This window comes from Pararge aegeria, chromosome 5 (genome assembly GCF_905163445.1).
Source record: "Pararge aegeria chromosome 5, ilParAegt1.1, whole genome shotgun sequence".
Classification (NCBI taxonomy): Eukaryota; Metazoa; Arthropoda; class Insecta; order Lepidoptera; family Nymphalidae; genus Pararge; species Pararge aegeria.
In genome coordinates, this window is record NC_053184.1 from 12411003 (window position 1) to 12430150 (window position 19148).

Below are 19148 nucleotides of genomic sequence, written 5' to 3' on the forward strand. Positions count from 1 at the left end.
AATTATTCTATAATAATTAGAATCCATGTACATATATTGCCGTGTGGTGACGGCAGATGAGAATGTAGTTGTCACCACCCCTCTTTTTCCAGTCGGTGTCGTACGAGTTGCCTAAGGGAATGTATAAGGAAGAGTGGGCAGCAGCATCGTCTGTGCTACTACTACCATGTACTGCGATCACCAATTCGTCTGTTAGGAGAAGCCTTTAGTCCAGCAGTGGACTGTAATAGGTTGTTGACGATGAATTAGAATATAATGTAATAATTCATTTGGTTTTAGGTGGTATCCACATTTTATCGGTTTCTTAAATAATCCCCGGTAACCGTTACCTTTCTTAGGCTGAAAATATTTAGGAAGTTTAAGACAAAATTATTTTTTTTATAAAAATCAATGTAGAGTTAAACATAGGGAGGACGGACACTTTCGCAATTGTAAGAATTAGGACTTATTGTATTGTAATGCAGAAGTATTAAATATAGAACGTCTCTTTATAAACAATAACACTACCTACGAAAATGTCGCTTATAAAACTGAAAAGTAGTTAATCGTAAACTACAGCATCCCTTATAAATAAAACTATGAAATAACAGTTTTTTTAATTAAGTTTAATATTTTATGTACCCCGTATCTGTTAAAAATTTATTTGTTAATTTGATAGAAATTAAAAAAAGCAATGCCTACATTATTGTACTTTACAGAACTTTAGTCTTTAGATAATTTAGAAACCAGTTTTCGAAAATGTTTTAGTTCCGTCACGCTTATTTTATGATTTGTTCTTCATTTGAACTTCAATAAAAGGTAAATAATTAAAATAATCGATAAATTTTAATTCAACGTTTATTGGGTAATATTACGCTTAGGTATGAACTCCCATATGCCACCTTGGCGAGGTCGAGGTCCAATCAATTACAAGAAATTAATTGAAATAAAAAAAACTTTACAATAAAATATTCTTCTTAAGAGCCCGGTAATGTTTAGTTTTCTAATCTGAGTATTATAATATTATCACATAGAAATATTATGGTGGAAACGATTGAGAAGATAGTGACAAGATATTGACAAGACATTTTAGGTCATTCATTGTGGTTGCCGCGATAACGTTTTGATCATCTTACATAATTTTTTGTACACAATTGTACAGCTCGCCGTTGCGGAGCCTAGCAGTGTGGTATTTATAATCGACATCATAAAACATGATGATAAATTATATCTTCACCCATTAAAAAAGGTTGTAGGTTTTGAGTAAGAGTGGTTCCATAAAAAAATAAAAAAGCTTCAAAGCCTTAATAAATACATAAAAACAGGATATGTAAGATTTCATTTTAGATTATAACTGTTTAAGATTTTGTTATTTGTTTACGCAGTAATTCCGAAATTAGAAGCAGGTAATTATTATCTTATTTATTTGTATCTAAGATAAACAGATTAGGCACATTACAACAAGTTTCATTAGTTAGGATTCATATTTTTTCTTTACAAGATACTTTGGTACAAAATCCCATTATAAAAAGAAGGTGATATGTTCCTTCCTTGGTACCGTCACAGACCCTTCTAATTCACACAAACCTATCTGCTCTGTCTGCAGCTTCTTCCGCCACACTAGCAAGTCTTCTTCGCAGTGCAGCTGGCGGAGCGAGGGGGATGACAGGTGCCGCTGGCGCTGGACTCCTTTCCCCAGCAGCCGATGACGCGGAGCTGTTGTAGCCAGAACTTTCGGGTGACACCAGCTCTGTACCGGCACCCTCTCGAATTATGAGTTCAAGTCGCCCACTCGCTTTCATCACGGATATGGCCTGGTAAGTATTTTTGACAGATAAAAAATTTATTAGCATTGGTAAATAACAAATTGCAACATATAGCAGCAGCAGCGAGCAAAATAACTAGTTACCTATACCTATAACTGCTTACAATTTATAGCAAAATTCAAATCACTAATTTAGTCAGTGAGTCACTAGTTACCAGTGGCTACAGTAATCCTAGTAGAGACCTAGTAAAGCATTATGGTCTCTCATTTGGTATTAAAAAAGCACGTTGCTTACGTATTTCAACGACTAGAACCCTGAGACTTGTATTTTTTTCTTAGGCAAAACATAAATAGGCCAGAACCTCCATGGCACACATCATCATCAATATTCTATCAAGCAAAAATTCCAGGGCCTGGAAAGGAGGACACTCCTTGTGTCCAGCGGCTCCTTGCGACGAGCGACTACGCGGTGTCACCATTTCAGCCCCTTGGGACCCCAACGTCATCCGTCTTCGAGCTATGTGCCCCGCCCATTGTCACTTCATCATCACGACCCGTTGAGCTATGTCGGTAACTCTAGTTGTTCTACAGACCTCCAAGCATTTCTAGTTTGAGAGATATTCCGAGTCCGAGCATAACTCTCGTCATAGCCTGCTGAGTGACTTTGACCCTTCACACAAGGCCCATAGTTAGTGTCCATGTTTCGAAACCATAAGACATCACTGGCAACACGGACTATTCGACTACTTTGGTCTTTAGGCACCCAACAAACATCTGCCCTTATCTCAATGACTTTTAAATTTATGTGCATTAATTAAACCATTCAATTACCTCATTAAATGATATATTAGCGAAGTCGTTGCCATTACAGGATAATATTTGATCGCCAGGCCTCAAACCTGCTTCACGAGCAATGCCGCCTTCTCTCACGAACTGAACGAAAATTCCAGGCTTCCAATCAGGTCCCTTACAGATTCTAGGACAAAAGTAATTTAGTAAGTACTTATACGTAACGTGTTAAGTTATACATCATAGATATTTTCTATAAGTGTAATAAAAAAGTGATCATTCAAGCCATTAAAAAAGAGCTAAACTCCATTTTATACCTGGTGGTAAGATGATATTTAAAAAAAAAAAATCAAATTAGGTTTTACTCAAATGGTTTAAGACATATTTTGACCATAATATTATGCAGGCAAATTATTTAAATCAAACAAATTATCTACTTTGGTCTTAATTAAAGTACGTTTAAGATCAATCGAGGAGCTCACCTAAAATGTAACTTAAGTATTTACTTTTCTTAGAATAAGTCTTAGAATGTCGTTTATTTTTACCCATCCGATCCCGCAATGTGCATTTCAAGAAAATTGTTCCGGTACCTATTGTATCTTGGGACCCAACTTGGGTTAGCAAGATAAAAGGGCAGTTTTCTATGAATTCGGTGCCGAATAAGGCTTCGAATAAATAATTTCTTATAAACCTATCAAAACACAGTGGCTGATTTGATAGTTAGTCAAAAAGAATTAATTTTAGGCACATAATTGGACCCGAAACTCTTAATTCCCTATCGAATTAAAAATGAAAATGACATAAAAATATTATTTGTATTATTTTTTTATTTGCATTGATTTAATTTATCTTAATTACTTTTTGCTACCATAGCAGAGGTATATTATAAATATAATAATAGGTATACAATGCAAAACAGGCGGCCTAAATGGACGCTTCGTTGATCTTTGGTGGTTAATGGGCATAAGTATAAATAAATAAAATGGTAGTGTCTGTCTGAGATTTTGCAATAGCCGTGTCTTATAAAGATTATATTATCATCTTTTTTAACAGTATTTCTGTCAGCCTAAGTATCTGTCTTATCGTCTTTCTGTAAGACCGGGTTTTTATTCAGAAGGGCTCAATCGGTTTTAACGAAACTCAGGAGGATTTAAAAAAGGACTTTTTTTTCAAGTTTAGGGACATTGAAAACTAGTTTAGTTAGAATTAGGGGTTACTCCCTAACACGTTAGCCTGCTACATCATTTACCAATAGATTAGATTGCAGTAAAAGGCTTACTTCTAACTCTTAACAGGGTCCGGCATTATCTACAAAGGGTTTTATAAAATGGGGTGCAAACTGGATGCCTCTGAAGATATGATCTGGATCCTGCTTATGTAGAACATGCCAATAAGCAGAGGCTTTGCGAAACTTGAGTGTTAAACTTCTTTCTTAATAACAAAGGCCTCTTTCTCTCTTTTCAAAGTTTATGACAAAGGCCTGCCGCCAAGCAATTTAACGTACCGGTACGACAACGTAGAACGATAAGAGGTATGAACTTAATGGAACGGCGCAGTGGGCAGCGACCTGCTTTCTGAGTGCAAGGCCGTGGGTTCGATTCCCTCAACTGGACTATTATATTTGTGTGATGAACATGAATATTTTTCAGTGTCTGGGTGTTTATATATTTGTGTATATCTATATATATATAAAAGAGAAACTGTTTGGGTATGTTCCGTATAGGCCCCGAAACGGCTAGACCGATTTCAATGAAACTTTCAGGGAATCTCCGGATTGACCTGGCGAGTAATCCTGTAAAGTTTGGTGACGACTGAGCACTCGCTCGAGAAGAGAATAGAAGAGAATGAATACGGAGAGAAATAAATGATTTAAAATATTATGAGACTTAAATTAAAAATTTAATGATGTAAGTTTATTGTTTAAACAAAATAAAGCAAAATCTAGCCCGGCGAAGCTGGCTGGGTACGCTCGTTATTCATAAAAATATTCATCCGTCATCTTAGTACCAATAACACAAACTACACTTACTTTGGGGTCAGATGGCGATGTTTGTATTGTCATAGTATATTTATTCATTTATTATTTATTAATTTAACTCCAAAATGCCTACGCGCTAGCCCACTATCATCTTAAGACTGGTTTAACACTTAGCATAAGGTAAGCTTGCAGTTAACGCCTAGAACTAAATAGGATGGGAACTTTTTGTTTTCAATTTGGTGAAAAATGACACGTCATTTTGCTTACATTCGCTCTATCGCAACGCTTAGCTACATCACATATCTATGGCATTTCTCTCAATGGCTCCCCACACACAGTCAATATTGTTGTCGATAAAAACGTTGATATTATTATTTAATAATGCTTTAATTCTCGCTCACAGGAAGGAATATTGACATATTCAGATTATTGACAATAATATTGGTTGGCTACTCATCAGTTAGAATAGAAATAAACGTTAATAACCCTTAAATGGAGTTTACATCAAGGAAGCCACGATCCTTTTAGAGGGTAAGACTTACCCACAACCGAGCTTTGCCCGTGGGGGGACCAGTATTGACAAACGCAAGTCTGCAAGGTGCTCTGTGTTGTGACACAGCGTCGGCGACGAAGACACATCTGAAGCTAGCGATGTCCGTTCCGAAACGAATTGCCACGACAGAGGTTCGTGTTCTTTCCTGGGAAAGAAATCTTTGTTATTGCTTAATTATTTGATTTTAATAAAATAATTTTACAGAAAAAATTACTTACTCTTTTATTGGAACCATCCCCACATCTGAAAAAATAATGATAATAAAAATTAAAACGTCTACATAATACAATCAGTTTTTTTTAAACTAATGATCTTTCTTTAAATTAATATTATGTATGTTGTATATATTAGAATATTAATATCATAATGTATTGGTTTAGTTTATTTACTTATTTGCATGTATGTTTATATTATACACCTATTTCTGTCTATTTTTCAATATCTCCTTAACCTAAAGATTATCTAGAAGAGATCGTTCTTCAGCGATATGACCGACTTTTTGTGCAAACCTGATGTGAAACCTTTGTGATTTACACACACATATAATGAAATATTATCATTTTAAAATAATATATAAAAAAATAAATAACTACCTTAAGACTAAATACCTTAAGACTTTTATTAAAATTGTATTTAACTTCACTTCACGTAAGAATAGGTATATCTACGCGAGTATAATACACGCGGGCGAAACAACAGGCAGCCTACGTATAACTAATACTACGTAAAACATTTAAGTAGTCAAAAATGAGCTATAACTTACGTCTGACTTTAATTTTGAGCCTAGACTGTGAGGTGATGTAATGGACGAGTTCCGCGTGCACGGCATCGTCGACCCGGTAACCGTTCACACTCACCACTTGATCCCCCACCTGCAACACAACCATTAACACATATATTTATTAAAATATACACACACTCTTTATTTATCTAATCACATCCGTTGAATCCGCTAGACCGTTAGATGTTATAAAATTATTTCAAATATTTTATGTAATTTCGCGGTTTCGACTGCGTTGTCGTAGAGTACATTTTATGACAAGTTTCTAATGAAAACGTTCTGCTGTTCTACGCAAATTACAATTCACCCCGACCTACCGCGTCAAGTCATCTGCGCTTTAAATTCTTCTGCGTTATTACACATATACATGGTGGTATGACCGCAAACACTTAAGATCGTGACATGACCGGATTCGATATATCTTTAATTCGATATATCTCTCTATTCTAAAATTTTTAGTTTGATGTAATTTTTACTGAATTGTGCAAAGAGGAGAAACCATTCAGTCAGAAAATTGGTCAAGAATAACATATGTTATTTTCGCTGCAAAGAACTGTTTGAAAATATTTGTAGTTTAAGTTTTCTTCAATTATTTAGCCGAACTCAGCTCCGAAATAATAAGAATTTTCTTAGTTCTTGTTCTTCTATTGCATACGAATTTAATTAAGAGCACGATTTCGTATCTAAATTTAACGAATACCATCGGAGAGATAAAAATTGAAATGAATGTAAACTAAATTCTCCTTGAAAACTTCATAGAGTGCCATGCAACTTCATTTTTTATTTATATATTTATTCATAGGACACAACAGCAATTCATTGTTACATTCATATAAATTAAACATGCCTATAATTACAAATCTACTAAATACTATCAGTCATTAATTGAAATAGAGAATTAAAACTTTTCACTAGAAAATTGCATTTTTTAGACTATTAAAAATATTATTCTTTATTAAGTTTAACTACATCCTTCAAACCGTTTCTTGGAAAAAGAGTTGGAACGCACAGAAGAACGGGCAAACTTACATCCAACCATATAAAGTTAAAGGTTTCGGTTTCCATTATGAGGTTAAGATTTTAGAACCTTAATAAACGTTCATATAATTTTTCGCATCAGTAACAATTATGAATGAGAGAAAGCACAACAATGAATGTTGCGTATTCAACGTCATAGTAAAGTGAATGAATGACGTCATGAACTAAACAAGCTGGTGTCAGCCACGTCGCGCGCTGACGAAAACACCACTTTCTTTGCGAAGAAGCCGGACAGACGCCAGTGGCTTGTGTCCTACATATCGGGCAACTTTCCTTCGGACTTTTACCGACACTGTTTTTGGGCGCTCACAGACACCGCGGCGTCCTTACACACACCCTTTAAACCATCCTTTCCCTTTTCAAAATGTACTTACACACTTTTACCACGATATTTTCGATATTTTTATACACGGCCTTTTCGGTAAGTGGATTATGTGAATTGTGTAATAATTGCAATAACTTTATTACTTTTTATTAATAGCTCAAATAAGTTTAAGGGTTGGGTGCACCGGACAAGTATCATAATCATCATATATGCCCCACAATTTGGGTCAGGTATTTAGATAGAAGAGAAGGAAAAATATCCATACTTATAATTAATGTGAGTTTTTGTGTGTCAGAACAAGGCTGGCTCTCGAGATACTTTCGCACTGGTTTCTTATTAGACATATACCAGACTATTTTTAGACGAACCGAGAATCGAACCCAAGACTGCCTCGTTGATGTGCCTTAATTTATTTGATAACTTTGTCCAAAACAAAAAACAATATAACTTCAGAAGGTATTCAAGTCAAGGTAGATCTTCTCTAAACAGATCTTATCTAAATATTAAGTAAAGTAGGTAAACATTTTCATCCTAATCATTAGAGCCGTTCCTGTAGTACGAACAATACCTATAGAGATACTATTATGAATAAGAATTTCAGTCAAGTAGTTACTATGACAGTAGATATAAACTAAAAATACGTGTTTAAACTGTGCTACCTAAAATATTATACCTAGGAAAAAACCCGATTACATTATTCTCAATTCGCTTCAATAGCACACCTGTACACATTCGTTGAAGTGCATTTTTTTTATTTACTTAAACGATAATATCATGAGTCATACCTCATGTCGCGATAACGCGATAAAAATGTATTCATATTTCATAACTATGTAAGGTACGTAGTCAATATTTTTGCGTTGTAGAGAATACTGAAAGAAAAGTCAATATTGGGAAAGTTTCACTCACGATATCATATTGTTTTGTATTTAGGTACAAGTAAGTAGGTAAACCTTTCTTGGTCATAGATCACTTCAATATATATCACTTGTGAAACCGAAAAAACAAAATTGGCTAAAATCTGCAAGGTACTTAATTTATAAATAACTAGCTGTTGCCCGCGACTTCGTCTACGTTTGATTTTGTTTTGATGTGGCGTTCAATTGAGTTGTAGTTCTAAAAAAATTTAAAGTATTCAGTATCGCTAATAAAGTAAAGTAAAACTAAAGTAAACTAAAGTAGCCTTTAATGAGGGGTTTGCTGCCGTCCGCTGTGGAGTTCTGACCACTATCTCCAACCACATTCAGATCAAAGTTTGGACAAATTAAACAGATATTAAAACCTCTATAGTACAAAAAGAATTATTTAAATCGGTTATAATTTGGTTAGTTATGGTGTAAGATCGTCAAACACTTTCATCCACTCTCCCAAAGGAACCGAGCTTAACGTCGGTATAAAAAGTATCCTATATTACTTCTAACACCTCCAAGAATATGTGTACAAAGTTTCATGAAGATCGATTAAGTAGTTTCTGCGTGAAAGCGTAACAAACAAACTTACATTTGACATTTATAATATTAGTAGGGATAGGGATTATAGTTTACAGCTCTTGCGCCTGACAGCATTTAAAAAATATTTCCCTTGTCCAAATATTTTTCTGTTCATTATCAAGTCACTTAGTTTCGCCTTCCATATAAATAATCTAAAACAGTAAATTCCAAAGCGTACATTTGTGTATTAATTATAGTTAGTTTAAACTAACATAACGCATAACAAATCAGCAGATGTAGGGCAACGATCATTGCTTTTCTATTTTAGCAAGCGTTACACAAGAAGAATTCGTTCGAAGAGGCTCACGCACGCCAGAAGTAGAAAGTCACCGATTGACAAGAGATAATCGAGTAGCACACGCAACGGAACTGGATTATTATAAGCCATCCCGTGATTGCTGTCTTCCTGCGTAAGAATCGTATTCCTGCCATTACCTTTCTTGAAGTCGACTCTACGTCTGTATTACTATGTAGGATTTCCTTTTAGTGCAAATATGCATCTCAATTACGACGTACTACCTATTTGTAGGTATAAGTATTTTTGGGATCATATCGCAGCCATTCTTGTTATCCAAATACTCACATAAATTGAATAACACAAATCAACCTACAAAACAACCTAACAAAAACATACGTTGAAACGTGCCTCAGAGAGCACGTAGCATGTGATGATTAAGGTGGAGTCTTAGTTCAAATGTGCTAAAAAGGGGGTTCCAAAGCACTGTAGGTATCTTCGAAATGGTGACATATAAAAACCCGCATAAGATTCACATTGAGGAAAGAGTTTCGTATCCCAGCTGCGAGACATCAATATATAATGATAATAATCTACGTTTAATTATTGATCGATAGGATAGAAAATATCAAATTATTAATAAGTGGAAGTTTATAACAGGGTTCAGGAAGTGACACATCGAATAAAATAACTCTAGTATCATAATATCATACAAAGAACTCATTAAACAGTCGCGTCAGTATTTCCATGCGAGTGTCTTAAACCAGCTAATTGAGATGCTTAAAAACAACGGATATAACTTGTGAAATATAGTTACGTCTTTATTAAGGAAGTTCATAATTGTGCGAAAAAATCTAGAGTAGGTAACTTAATATTAAATGAGTGGTATAACCTATTACCTACTCATATGAAATACTAATTGCCGTTCGTTAGGGTAAAGTAGCCACAACTCTAATAATTTCGTATGGTGCAGCTAATAAAGGAGCTTATAGGTACAGAAGAATGTGATGAAACTGGAAGAAATGTGTATCTTATGACCCGTTAAAAAAACCCCAACGGTCCTACTAAAATTATGCATAAACAACTTGGTTTCCAGCGTCTTTGAAAAATTAAGGAATCTCGCACTTACAGAAACTGAGGTCAGAAAAAGAAAAATAAAACTTAAATATATCTGGAATAAATTTAAGAAAAAAAACGAAAGCACGATACTATATCCTCTGCTGTAAAGTAACAAAGTCTGTTACGTGAATGCTCGGAATAATGGAATGCTTCTTGCGACAATTCAACCTCGGACGCGAGTAATTATTAAGCTGGCAACGAGCAGACCATAGTTAATTGTGAGAGGTTTTCACATGTTACGCGGATACCAAATGATGGGACACACCATGCTCGTGGGAGACTGCGCAATAGGAAAATTTACATCACAGTTCAGTAGGCGATGTTAAATTATCATATTTAATTTTAGAACACCCGTGTTTATAAGTTTGTTTTTTTTTTTGTTGCACGAGGGGGTTAGGGTAGCGGAAATTGTTTTGAACACTTAAAGGAAAAAAATATGGAACGACAAATGTTGGCCAAAGTATCATAATATCAACGGACTGGAAAATCCTAGATGGACCTTAGCCGATCCCGACCCAACCTTGAGTTTATTATACAATAGATACATAAACATAGGTTTTACAAACGCATGCAGGTATACAAAACACATGCAAGAAAACAACTTAAAAAAAACTACATTGTGGTTCGTGGTTTGTGGTGGTAAGCTCGGCGTAATTTCCTTATTTATTACTTATTTATGGTTATTTAATAGAACGGACTAATCCCAATTAAATTGATTGATTGCAGCACGATTTAAAATAAATTGAAATACTTGATAATTTAGTAAATATTTTAGTAAGTATTGTCAGAGGTAAAATAACTGTGAATGGACGGTACGGCTACCAGAGGTTTACATGACATATATTTACTCCCTAATAAAACATAATTGTTATTCTTAAATTAATACTGCTATAATGAGTGTTGAGTATTAGGTTTGAATGTTCAAACAAAACGAACCACTTGTACAGGTAGTAGATTATCAAAGTAATAAGTGTAATAATAATTAAAGGGCGGAAATGAAAACGGGATACGAGATAATGTGATTGAGAAAACAAATATTTAAAAGTTAGACGGTTGTAGTCATTTATTCCGTAAACATCATTCCAGAAAGCGGTAAATTATGTCGTATGCGGTCATTAGGTACATATTGACATTAATTAAATTTTTAAATTCTTTGTTAAAATTGGTTTTATTAGTATTTTTATCTTTTGCGCCCATCTGCCTAAATAACAAATATCTATGTAAATAACTCTTTTCTTGAGTTCATATATCGAACCTTTTCTGAAAGTCACTAATGTTTTTTACAGTGATAAGTGACATTTAAAAAAGATGTTTAAGAGTTTATTTTAAGAAGAAATTATTTGATTTTAAAGACTTGAAGTAAGGGCTTTAAATGTTGTTTCTTGTATTTTCATAGAAACGCAATTTCGTCTTTATTTCAACTACCCATTGAAGGGACTATTATAAACATTATTATATCTATGTAGGATCGGGCGGATTTTAACTTGATCCGTCCAACATCGTGTGGGCAATTTTCAGGTATCGTGCAATAAGAACACCTTTAAATTTGACTCGCTTTGTTCGAACACTGAATTTAACTTCTTACACTGAATTTAACCAATATCGTAATAGCAAACTTTTAAAATAATAACCACTAAGAGAAACGTAGGACAGTTCCGTGACGACGTCTTTCTGCCTTGAGTCCCAACTAATTAATAATCCCAATCTAGTTAGTAGACCCCGTCACGACTCTGTCGAAGCGCGCCAAAACTGTTGATGCGTGCTAGCCGCTAGTTGGCGCGTTTGCGTTTCATTTTAGTGTCCGTACTCATTTCCGGGTGCGACACTGCCATCCTGCATGACACACGCCCTCGTGTGTTAAATCTGAAATATAATGTGATAACAAAACACACCAGCACTGTTATCGTTCGGCTCATCCTATTTCTAACAACCTCGCTTCAGAAAATAAAACTATGGTCTTTAGTTTGCTTATTTTTACTAACAACAATTTGTTGACAAATTTAACCATCATCCCAAACAAAACCTTTACAGCTTACCCTCTAAACTAACCCTCAAATGTAAACCAAAGCTTAACAATGTTTCTTTCCCCACTAGTTAGACAAAATTATTACAAAAACTCCAAAGATTACTGAGTCCATGTACCATAGAGCATTGTTAATCAAAAAGAGCACAAATCCTCTTAAAACCAATCAAAATAATTTGATCAAGCACCAGGTTACACATTCGCGGTCCAAACCTAGCTCTAGCAACCACATTTGCTAAGCCCTTCCCCACGGGAAGCCAGAGTCTACCCTCGACTCTATGATCTTTGCTACAAGGCAAGATCCGACTGTACTACCCAGAACTACCGCCTACCGCTTACCCACGGACTACTCAAAGAGCAGACACCGATTTCTACTAGGCTACGGCTACAGCATTCTGGTACAGTCTCTGACCCAACGAATCGCGAACCTGTGCATTTAATTAACTAGATTCTTCATAATCATCTATCTCGTCTTTATCTACAATCTCAATGGAACTTGGCCCTCAGGCATCTTCCTAATACGATCATGCGCATACTTGTAAATACGCTTATTAATCAATGACTTCAGAACATATCGGTCTCCATCTAAGACTTCTAAGATTTGAAACAGACCTCTAAATTTAGCATCTAGTTTTGTTTGATTGCGTTCTTCATTTTCAATCAAAACGAATTCACCGACTGAAAATCTACTCACGCTGACTCTTGACTCACTGCTTGACGGTACAGTTTAAACGAGCTGCAAGCCCCCTAAAGAATCTTGCCATGACCTATCCTTGTCAGATTCAACTGTTAACATGGATATAAGTACACTCATGATCCTCTCTACTTGCCCATTTGCACGACATGACCCCGTAGCAATAAGATGAAGATGGATGTTCTTACTGTCACAAAAGTCACGGAACTCTTTGCTGGCAAAACAACGACCTTGGTCCGTGAGTACTGGAGCACCGAATAATGCCACACTATCCTCCACTGCTCCTGGTGTCTATATTTTTAGTGTGAAAGAGTAATACGTACTTGGTAAACGCGTCGATCATCACGAATCTCAGCTTACCGGTAGCATCAATATGCACAGTATGCCATGGGATAGCAATTTTAGGAATGGGGTAAAGTTCGGCCTGTACCTTACCTGAATGAGGCTTAGTTATTTTACAGGTCACGCAGTTATCCACGAACTTACGTACATACCGGCTCATGCTCTCGAACTTGGTAGAGATCGGAAATTATTTTTTAAATTTCCTCATCTCGCTGCTGCTCTGCGAGAATCCAATTACTGGATAAATCAGCTACATTCACCCGCTTTTGTTCCACCTTGTCAATTTTTAATTTCTAGGAGCTAATGGTAGCAAGTTCCGTGAAAAGAAATCAGCATGCGCCATTTGCTTACCGATTCTGTATTTAACGTCAAAATCGAACGACTGTAAATAGGTCCACCACCAATGAACTCGCGGCGTCAAGTCGATTTTATTGCGTGATAACTTTAGCGAGTTACAGTCTGTTAGAACTGTAAACTTCCTACCCTGTAGGTATTGCCTAAAATGTCTTACCGAATTGACGACAGCGACCGCTTCTAATTCATATGAGTGGTATCTCGACTCAGCTGGCGTAATTAGTTTGCTAAAATAAGCCACTGGCCGACGCTTGCCTGCTACCATTTGAAATAATATTACTCCGTATCCTTCTGCACTGGCGTCCGTATAAAGTTCAGTCGGGTGCTTTGGGTCAAAAATCATAAGCACTGGTTCATTAGTCAATATTTCAATTACCTTTTGTCGTACTTCCTCGCATTTGAGCGTCCATTCGAATAGACACTTACCTGAAGTGAGCTTATAGATCGGACCCAAGAGGCGCGAAAAGTTTGGCACGAACTGGCGAAAGTAAGAAGCCAAACCTACAAATTGTCTCACCTGCGTAATAGTTTGGGGGCGAAGGTAATGACGACAGAGCTTCTATTTTACGCTTATTAGGCTTAACCTCACCTGCTTCTACACTTTATACCCTAAGAATTCTACTCGCGTCTTGAGGAAAGAACATTTTTTAAGGTTCAGCGAGAACCCAGCTTTTGAGAGCTTATCGAGCACAACATGCAGCCTCTCTATCCCTTGGTAAATTGAGTCTGATACAAGTAAAATATCATCGACGTATACTACCACGTATTGATTAGCGATGTCACCGTGAGCATTAATGGTTGCGCGCTGGAAAACAGAGATTGCGTTACGGAGACCAAAGGGCATTGTCAAACTCATACTGTCCGTCAGGAGTGATGAAGGTGGTGCGTTCAATTGATTCAGCCTGAACAGGAATTAAATGGAAACGACTTACGCAATCTAGTTTTGTAAAGAAATTGGCACCGTGTTGCCTTAAAATCTAATCCGAAATCAATGGGAGTGGATAACGATCTGGTACTGTGTTCATTTTCAACTCCCTGTAGTCTATACACATCCGGTCAGACCCGTCAGACTTTTTCACTAAAAGGGCAGGGCTAGCAAAAGGCGAATCACTAGGCTGAATTATTTTGGCTTGCAATCATTCATTTACCCCGCATAATTTGACGTTCATCCGGAGATAACCTGTAAGGTCGTCTCTGTACTGTTCGACTGGGGTCTATCAGCCTAATCGCTAACTCTCCAGTATTCACGCGGGTAGTTGGAAAACCGTTAATGAAATATTCGGAATATAGTTCTAAAATATTCACCAGCTTGCTTAGCCTGTCGGTTAAAACATCAGTGTCAAAACGGTCAAAATTATTGTAAGGCACACAAACATCAGTTGCGTTACACGCGTTTACATTTTTCTCTCGCCAAAGTAAGTTTCGTTGCAGTCACGCTAACGCAAAACCCATTTTTTAAAATTTCACGGCCAATCATAATGTAACTACGTAAATTAGCATCTGGCAAGACGTGACATAAAATTTCAGTCGCGAAGTTATTAATTTCTACCTGACTTAATATTTGCAAAGTACTGTGTACATTTTTACATTTCCAATACCAACTAATGAAATCAAATTATTAATTCGTTTGCCTCTTAATTTACACCCAACAGTCTGTCACTAATGAGCACTCAGCTCCTGAGTCAAAGTCAAATTTAAAACACTCACCAAAGTGATTTAGCACTCCGGATGTGGACTTGACCTCGCAAATGTCAACACGTTTCTCCACCGGGGTTCGGACACTGGGTCCGCTGGCTGTGCAGCGGCTGGCGATGTGGCCCTGGGTTCCGCACTTATAGCAGACTACAGAGCTACCATTGAGTTTCACTGTTTTCGGTGTGATTCTCATTTGCACGATGCGATACCACTTCTGATGTAGGATCGGGCGGATTTTAACTTGATCCGTCCAACATCGTGTGGGCAATTTTCAGGTATCGTGCAATAAGAACACCTTTAAATTTGACTCGCTTTGTTCGAACACTGAATTTAACTTCTTACACTGAATTTAACCAATATCGTAATAGCAAACTTTTAAAATAATAACCACTAAGAGAAACGTAGGACAGTTCCGTGACGACGTCTTTCTGCCTTGAGTCCCAACTAATTAATAATCCCAATCTAGTTAGTAGACCCCGTCACGACTCTGTCGAAGCGCGCCAAAACTGTTGATGCGTGCTAGCCGCTAGTTGGCGCGTTTGCGTTTCATTTTAGTGTCCGTACTCATTTCCGGCTGCGACATCTATATATTTTAAGGCGACAAATTTCATAACTTGTAAATGAGCCGCTGGCTGAATAATGTTCGGGACCCAACGGCGGATCCAGGGGGGGGGGGGGTCATGGGGGTCATGACCCCCCCCTGAGCTGGTTCCAGGACTCAGGTGGACCTCTAATTGAACATAATGATTTTATTTATATATTTCGTCACTATACAGATTTTATGTAACTACAAACCTTCAATACTTTATTAATTCCATATAATATAATAACTTTGTATGGTGGCAAAGTTTGGGAATGAACGCAACGAAATTTTGAATTATCTCGACTACGTAACGTCTAACTAGACCTAACCAACCTCAATCGAAATCGGAACGACTAAACTTCAACATATCATAACATAGTTCTAAGTTAAAAAACTTAAATCTCTTTCTACCTTTAATGTGTTTATAAGTGTACCTTTATAAGAAGTCTTAAAACTTATTGCTGCAAATTCACTAATTACAAGAAATGGAAAGTAGTCACTTTTCCATTATTCCAGTGCGTGTGTTTTAACTTAAATGTTATTTTTGTTAGTTCTCTGAATTATTTTTTTTCCTTTTGTTTGGCAATTGAACTTATACGTGTATACTAAACCTACTTTAAAATTATGTTGTTGTTTTGTTAATATTTTATGCTACGAGTGTATACCGTTTATACTAAGTTATAAATTCTTAGTTTATGCACTACACTACACTTATTAACCCACCCCTTCACTCTAGCTGAGTTTTGCGTCATCTAGCTTTTATGGCAAATCATTCACCACGGTTATGGAATATAAATTGGCTGCCTCATTCCGTGAGTGATAATACTTCTCTGGATGTCTTCAAGAGAAGATGGCATTATGTAAGTGTACAATAAAGAATAAAAAAATTTAAGTACAGTACTTAGGTACATTAATAAAATACCTACTTTTTACTTCTATCTATTGTCATCAAAATTAAATTATAAGTTCTCGACTTGACCACGACTATGTGACCCCCCCCTGGCGCCAAAGCTGGATCCGCCCTTGTCGGGACCCCTGCAGGGCTAGCACAGGCAGTAGACAAAAATTATATCCCCTGACAAGGGATATAATTAACGTGTCCATATGCTAAAACACGGGAACAAGAAATAGCAGAAGTTTACTCCCGTTAATTATTACACATATTTTATTTGGATATTTTTTCCACTTGTGCGCCAGTGCTCTGAGAGTTGATAAAGCTGTGGGAGAAGATACATTTTCCTTTCCCCGGGAATATAATTGTCTCCTGCCCATGCTAGCCGTGCTGGGCTACATAAATAAAAAAATATGAATTTGAATATAATTTATTAAAAGATAATTTTCTATGTATTTCTTAGCCAACGGGATGTTAGCTTTGATAAGTAATAGAAAACTTTGATTAGGAAAAAAATAAAAATACACAATAGCTGAACAATGAAATAATGCACAATTGCTTATGAGCAAAGCAAAACATACTTATTGTAAAAAATTGGACACAATGTGATGAAATTGCCACCAAGCGTCGATTAGGCAATTTTTATTACACAACTTTGTTTAACGTGTAATTCATTGCCACTGAAATAACTAATTTTGTGCTACCAATCAAATGCTTTAACAAAAAATTGCGAACGTCAACTCGTTCTTCGAATAATATTTTCCTTAATTGTCTGTTCTTTTTTATTAGGGTTCTGTTGACAGAAAAGCAGTTCTTGTAGTTTAATGGCTTTGTTTGTCCATCCGTCTGTCTATCTGCAGCAGCCGTTTCAATCATTTTAAATCTTAAAAGGGCTCCAAATTTAAACAGTATTAAGTAATTTATATAGCTGAAGCTCTTTTCTTTCAAAATAATTATTAACCTTATTTTACTTAGTAGTCCGGAAGGCCGTTAATTAAAATATCGAATTTTGAAGAGTACTTGCGGTACACAGACGCAAGGCAATAATTCTAAGGTCGTTTTTCTAAATTCCTTTTTCCTTTCCTAGACAGATAATTGCTCTTACAGCAGAAACTTGTTTAAACAAGTCTCTGAATTTATAATTTAAAAAATTTAGTGTAGTTTTTGGACTTTACAGTTAAAAAGTCATAAGTCATGTCTCGCCCAATCTACTTTTAATAAATAAAAAAATGCGCACTCAGCATATATCTAATATGAAACACCTTATTTACGTATATAAACTATTGCTAACAATTTCTATTATCGTTGTGAAGAAATTGCAGGCCTGTAATTTGTTATTTAGATGTATACCGAAAAGTGCTGATTGATTCAAAGTAGGTACAGACAAATCCAGTTGGTTGACATCATTAAAACTCTGCCTATTTATTAAAGCCCTATTGCTGAGCACAGATCACGTATCTCACAGGAGAGAGGGTTTTAAAGCACACACCTTGCTGCTTCAATGCGGGTTGATGGATTTCAACGATAAAAGTCGAAACGAGTGGTATAACTAAAACTTCAGGTACTGAGAAATTATTTACTTTGCTGTTAAGAATTTCCAATATTATACCCGGCCCGAGCGATTTACAAGAACGTTAAATCGCTTAGCGGCACATCTTTGTCGGTTCCTAGCCACGGCCGAAGCCTCCTACCAGACCAGACCAGAGATAATTCGGAAATAATAAACTCCCAAGTATTTCCTGCCGGGAATCAACTACGCCAAGGTTACCACTGCGACAAATTAAAAAAAAAAACAGACCAATACGAAATTTAACAATACTTGACAGAAGGCATTGCTTTTATGCGTGTACGAAGCAGTTCTTTTAGATAAAATGAGTGCAATTTACCTTTAATCCCTGAAGATGTGCCTCAGAATTCAGGTCTACTTTTGAAATGAAAAAGCCCGTAGCATATTCCCTCCCGCCTCTCAAAGAAAAGCCGAAAGCCGGGGCAGCCTTGCGCGGGCGCAGGAGCCGGACAACGCGCACGCGTCGCTCTGCCGATGCTGTGGTCGCGGTGAGCTCGGCACGCGAACCTGACGTCGTTGTAGACGCCGTCGACATGGCGTACATTGCCGGCCGCTGCTCTGAAAATCCAATCGACCTTTGAGTGAGACCATTTATTAGTTTATTATACACGAAACTCTCACAACCGTGTACAAGATAAATATATACAATGATCTGAACCTAATATAAATGAACTCACTTAGATACATAGAGTTATATAAACTTAAATATACATTACATATATACATTTTATACTGGGCGGAGGACTACACCCCGGTAAGGAAGACAAGACGGCGCAAGATACCAAGATATAAGAAACCAGTGGACTATCCTAGGCCAGTAGTCTAGCAACACCGCTTTCTGCATCTCTGATGGGGAACGAGGCTGATTGGCATTCGCAGAAATGACGATGGTTTCAGTGGACGTGCCACGTGGCTGTAACCTCGTGAGCCAGATCTAGATACTTAA

The 19148-nt window shown here is 36.6% G+C and overlaps 1 protein-coding gene across 4 annotated transcripts in view; it reads right to left on the bottom strand.

The window, feature by feature from the left end:
- Window positions 1–19148, bottom strand: part of LOC120623630 — a 47709-nt gene that overhangs the window by 14335 nt on the left and 14226 nt on the right. For all 4 annotated transcript variants that reach the window (XM_039889718.1, XM_039889719.1, XM_039889717.1 and 1 more), the window contains exons 2-7: window positions 18522–18760; window positions 5828–5936; window positions 5283–5307; window positions 5054–5209; window positions 2576–2720; window positions 1567–1793 (exon numbers count right to left, since the gene is read on the bottom strand). In XM_039889718.1, coding sequence (XP_039745652.1) covers window positions 1567–1793; window positions 2576–2720; window positions 5054–5209; window positions 5283–5307; window positions 5828–5936; window positions 18522–18746 — 887 coding nt within the window. In that variant the 5' untranslated portion in view covers window positions 18747–18760. The remainder of the gene's footprint in view (window positions 1–1566; window positions 1794–2575; window positions 2721–5053; window positions 5210–5282; window positions 5308–5827; window positions 5937–18521; window positions 18761–19148) is intronic.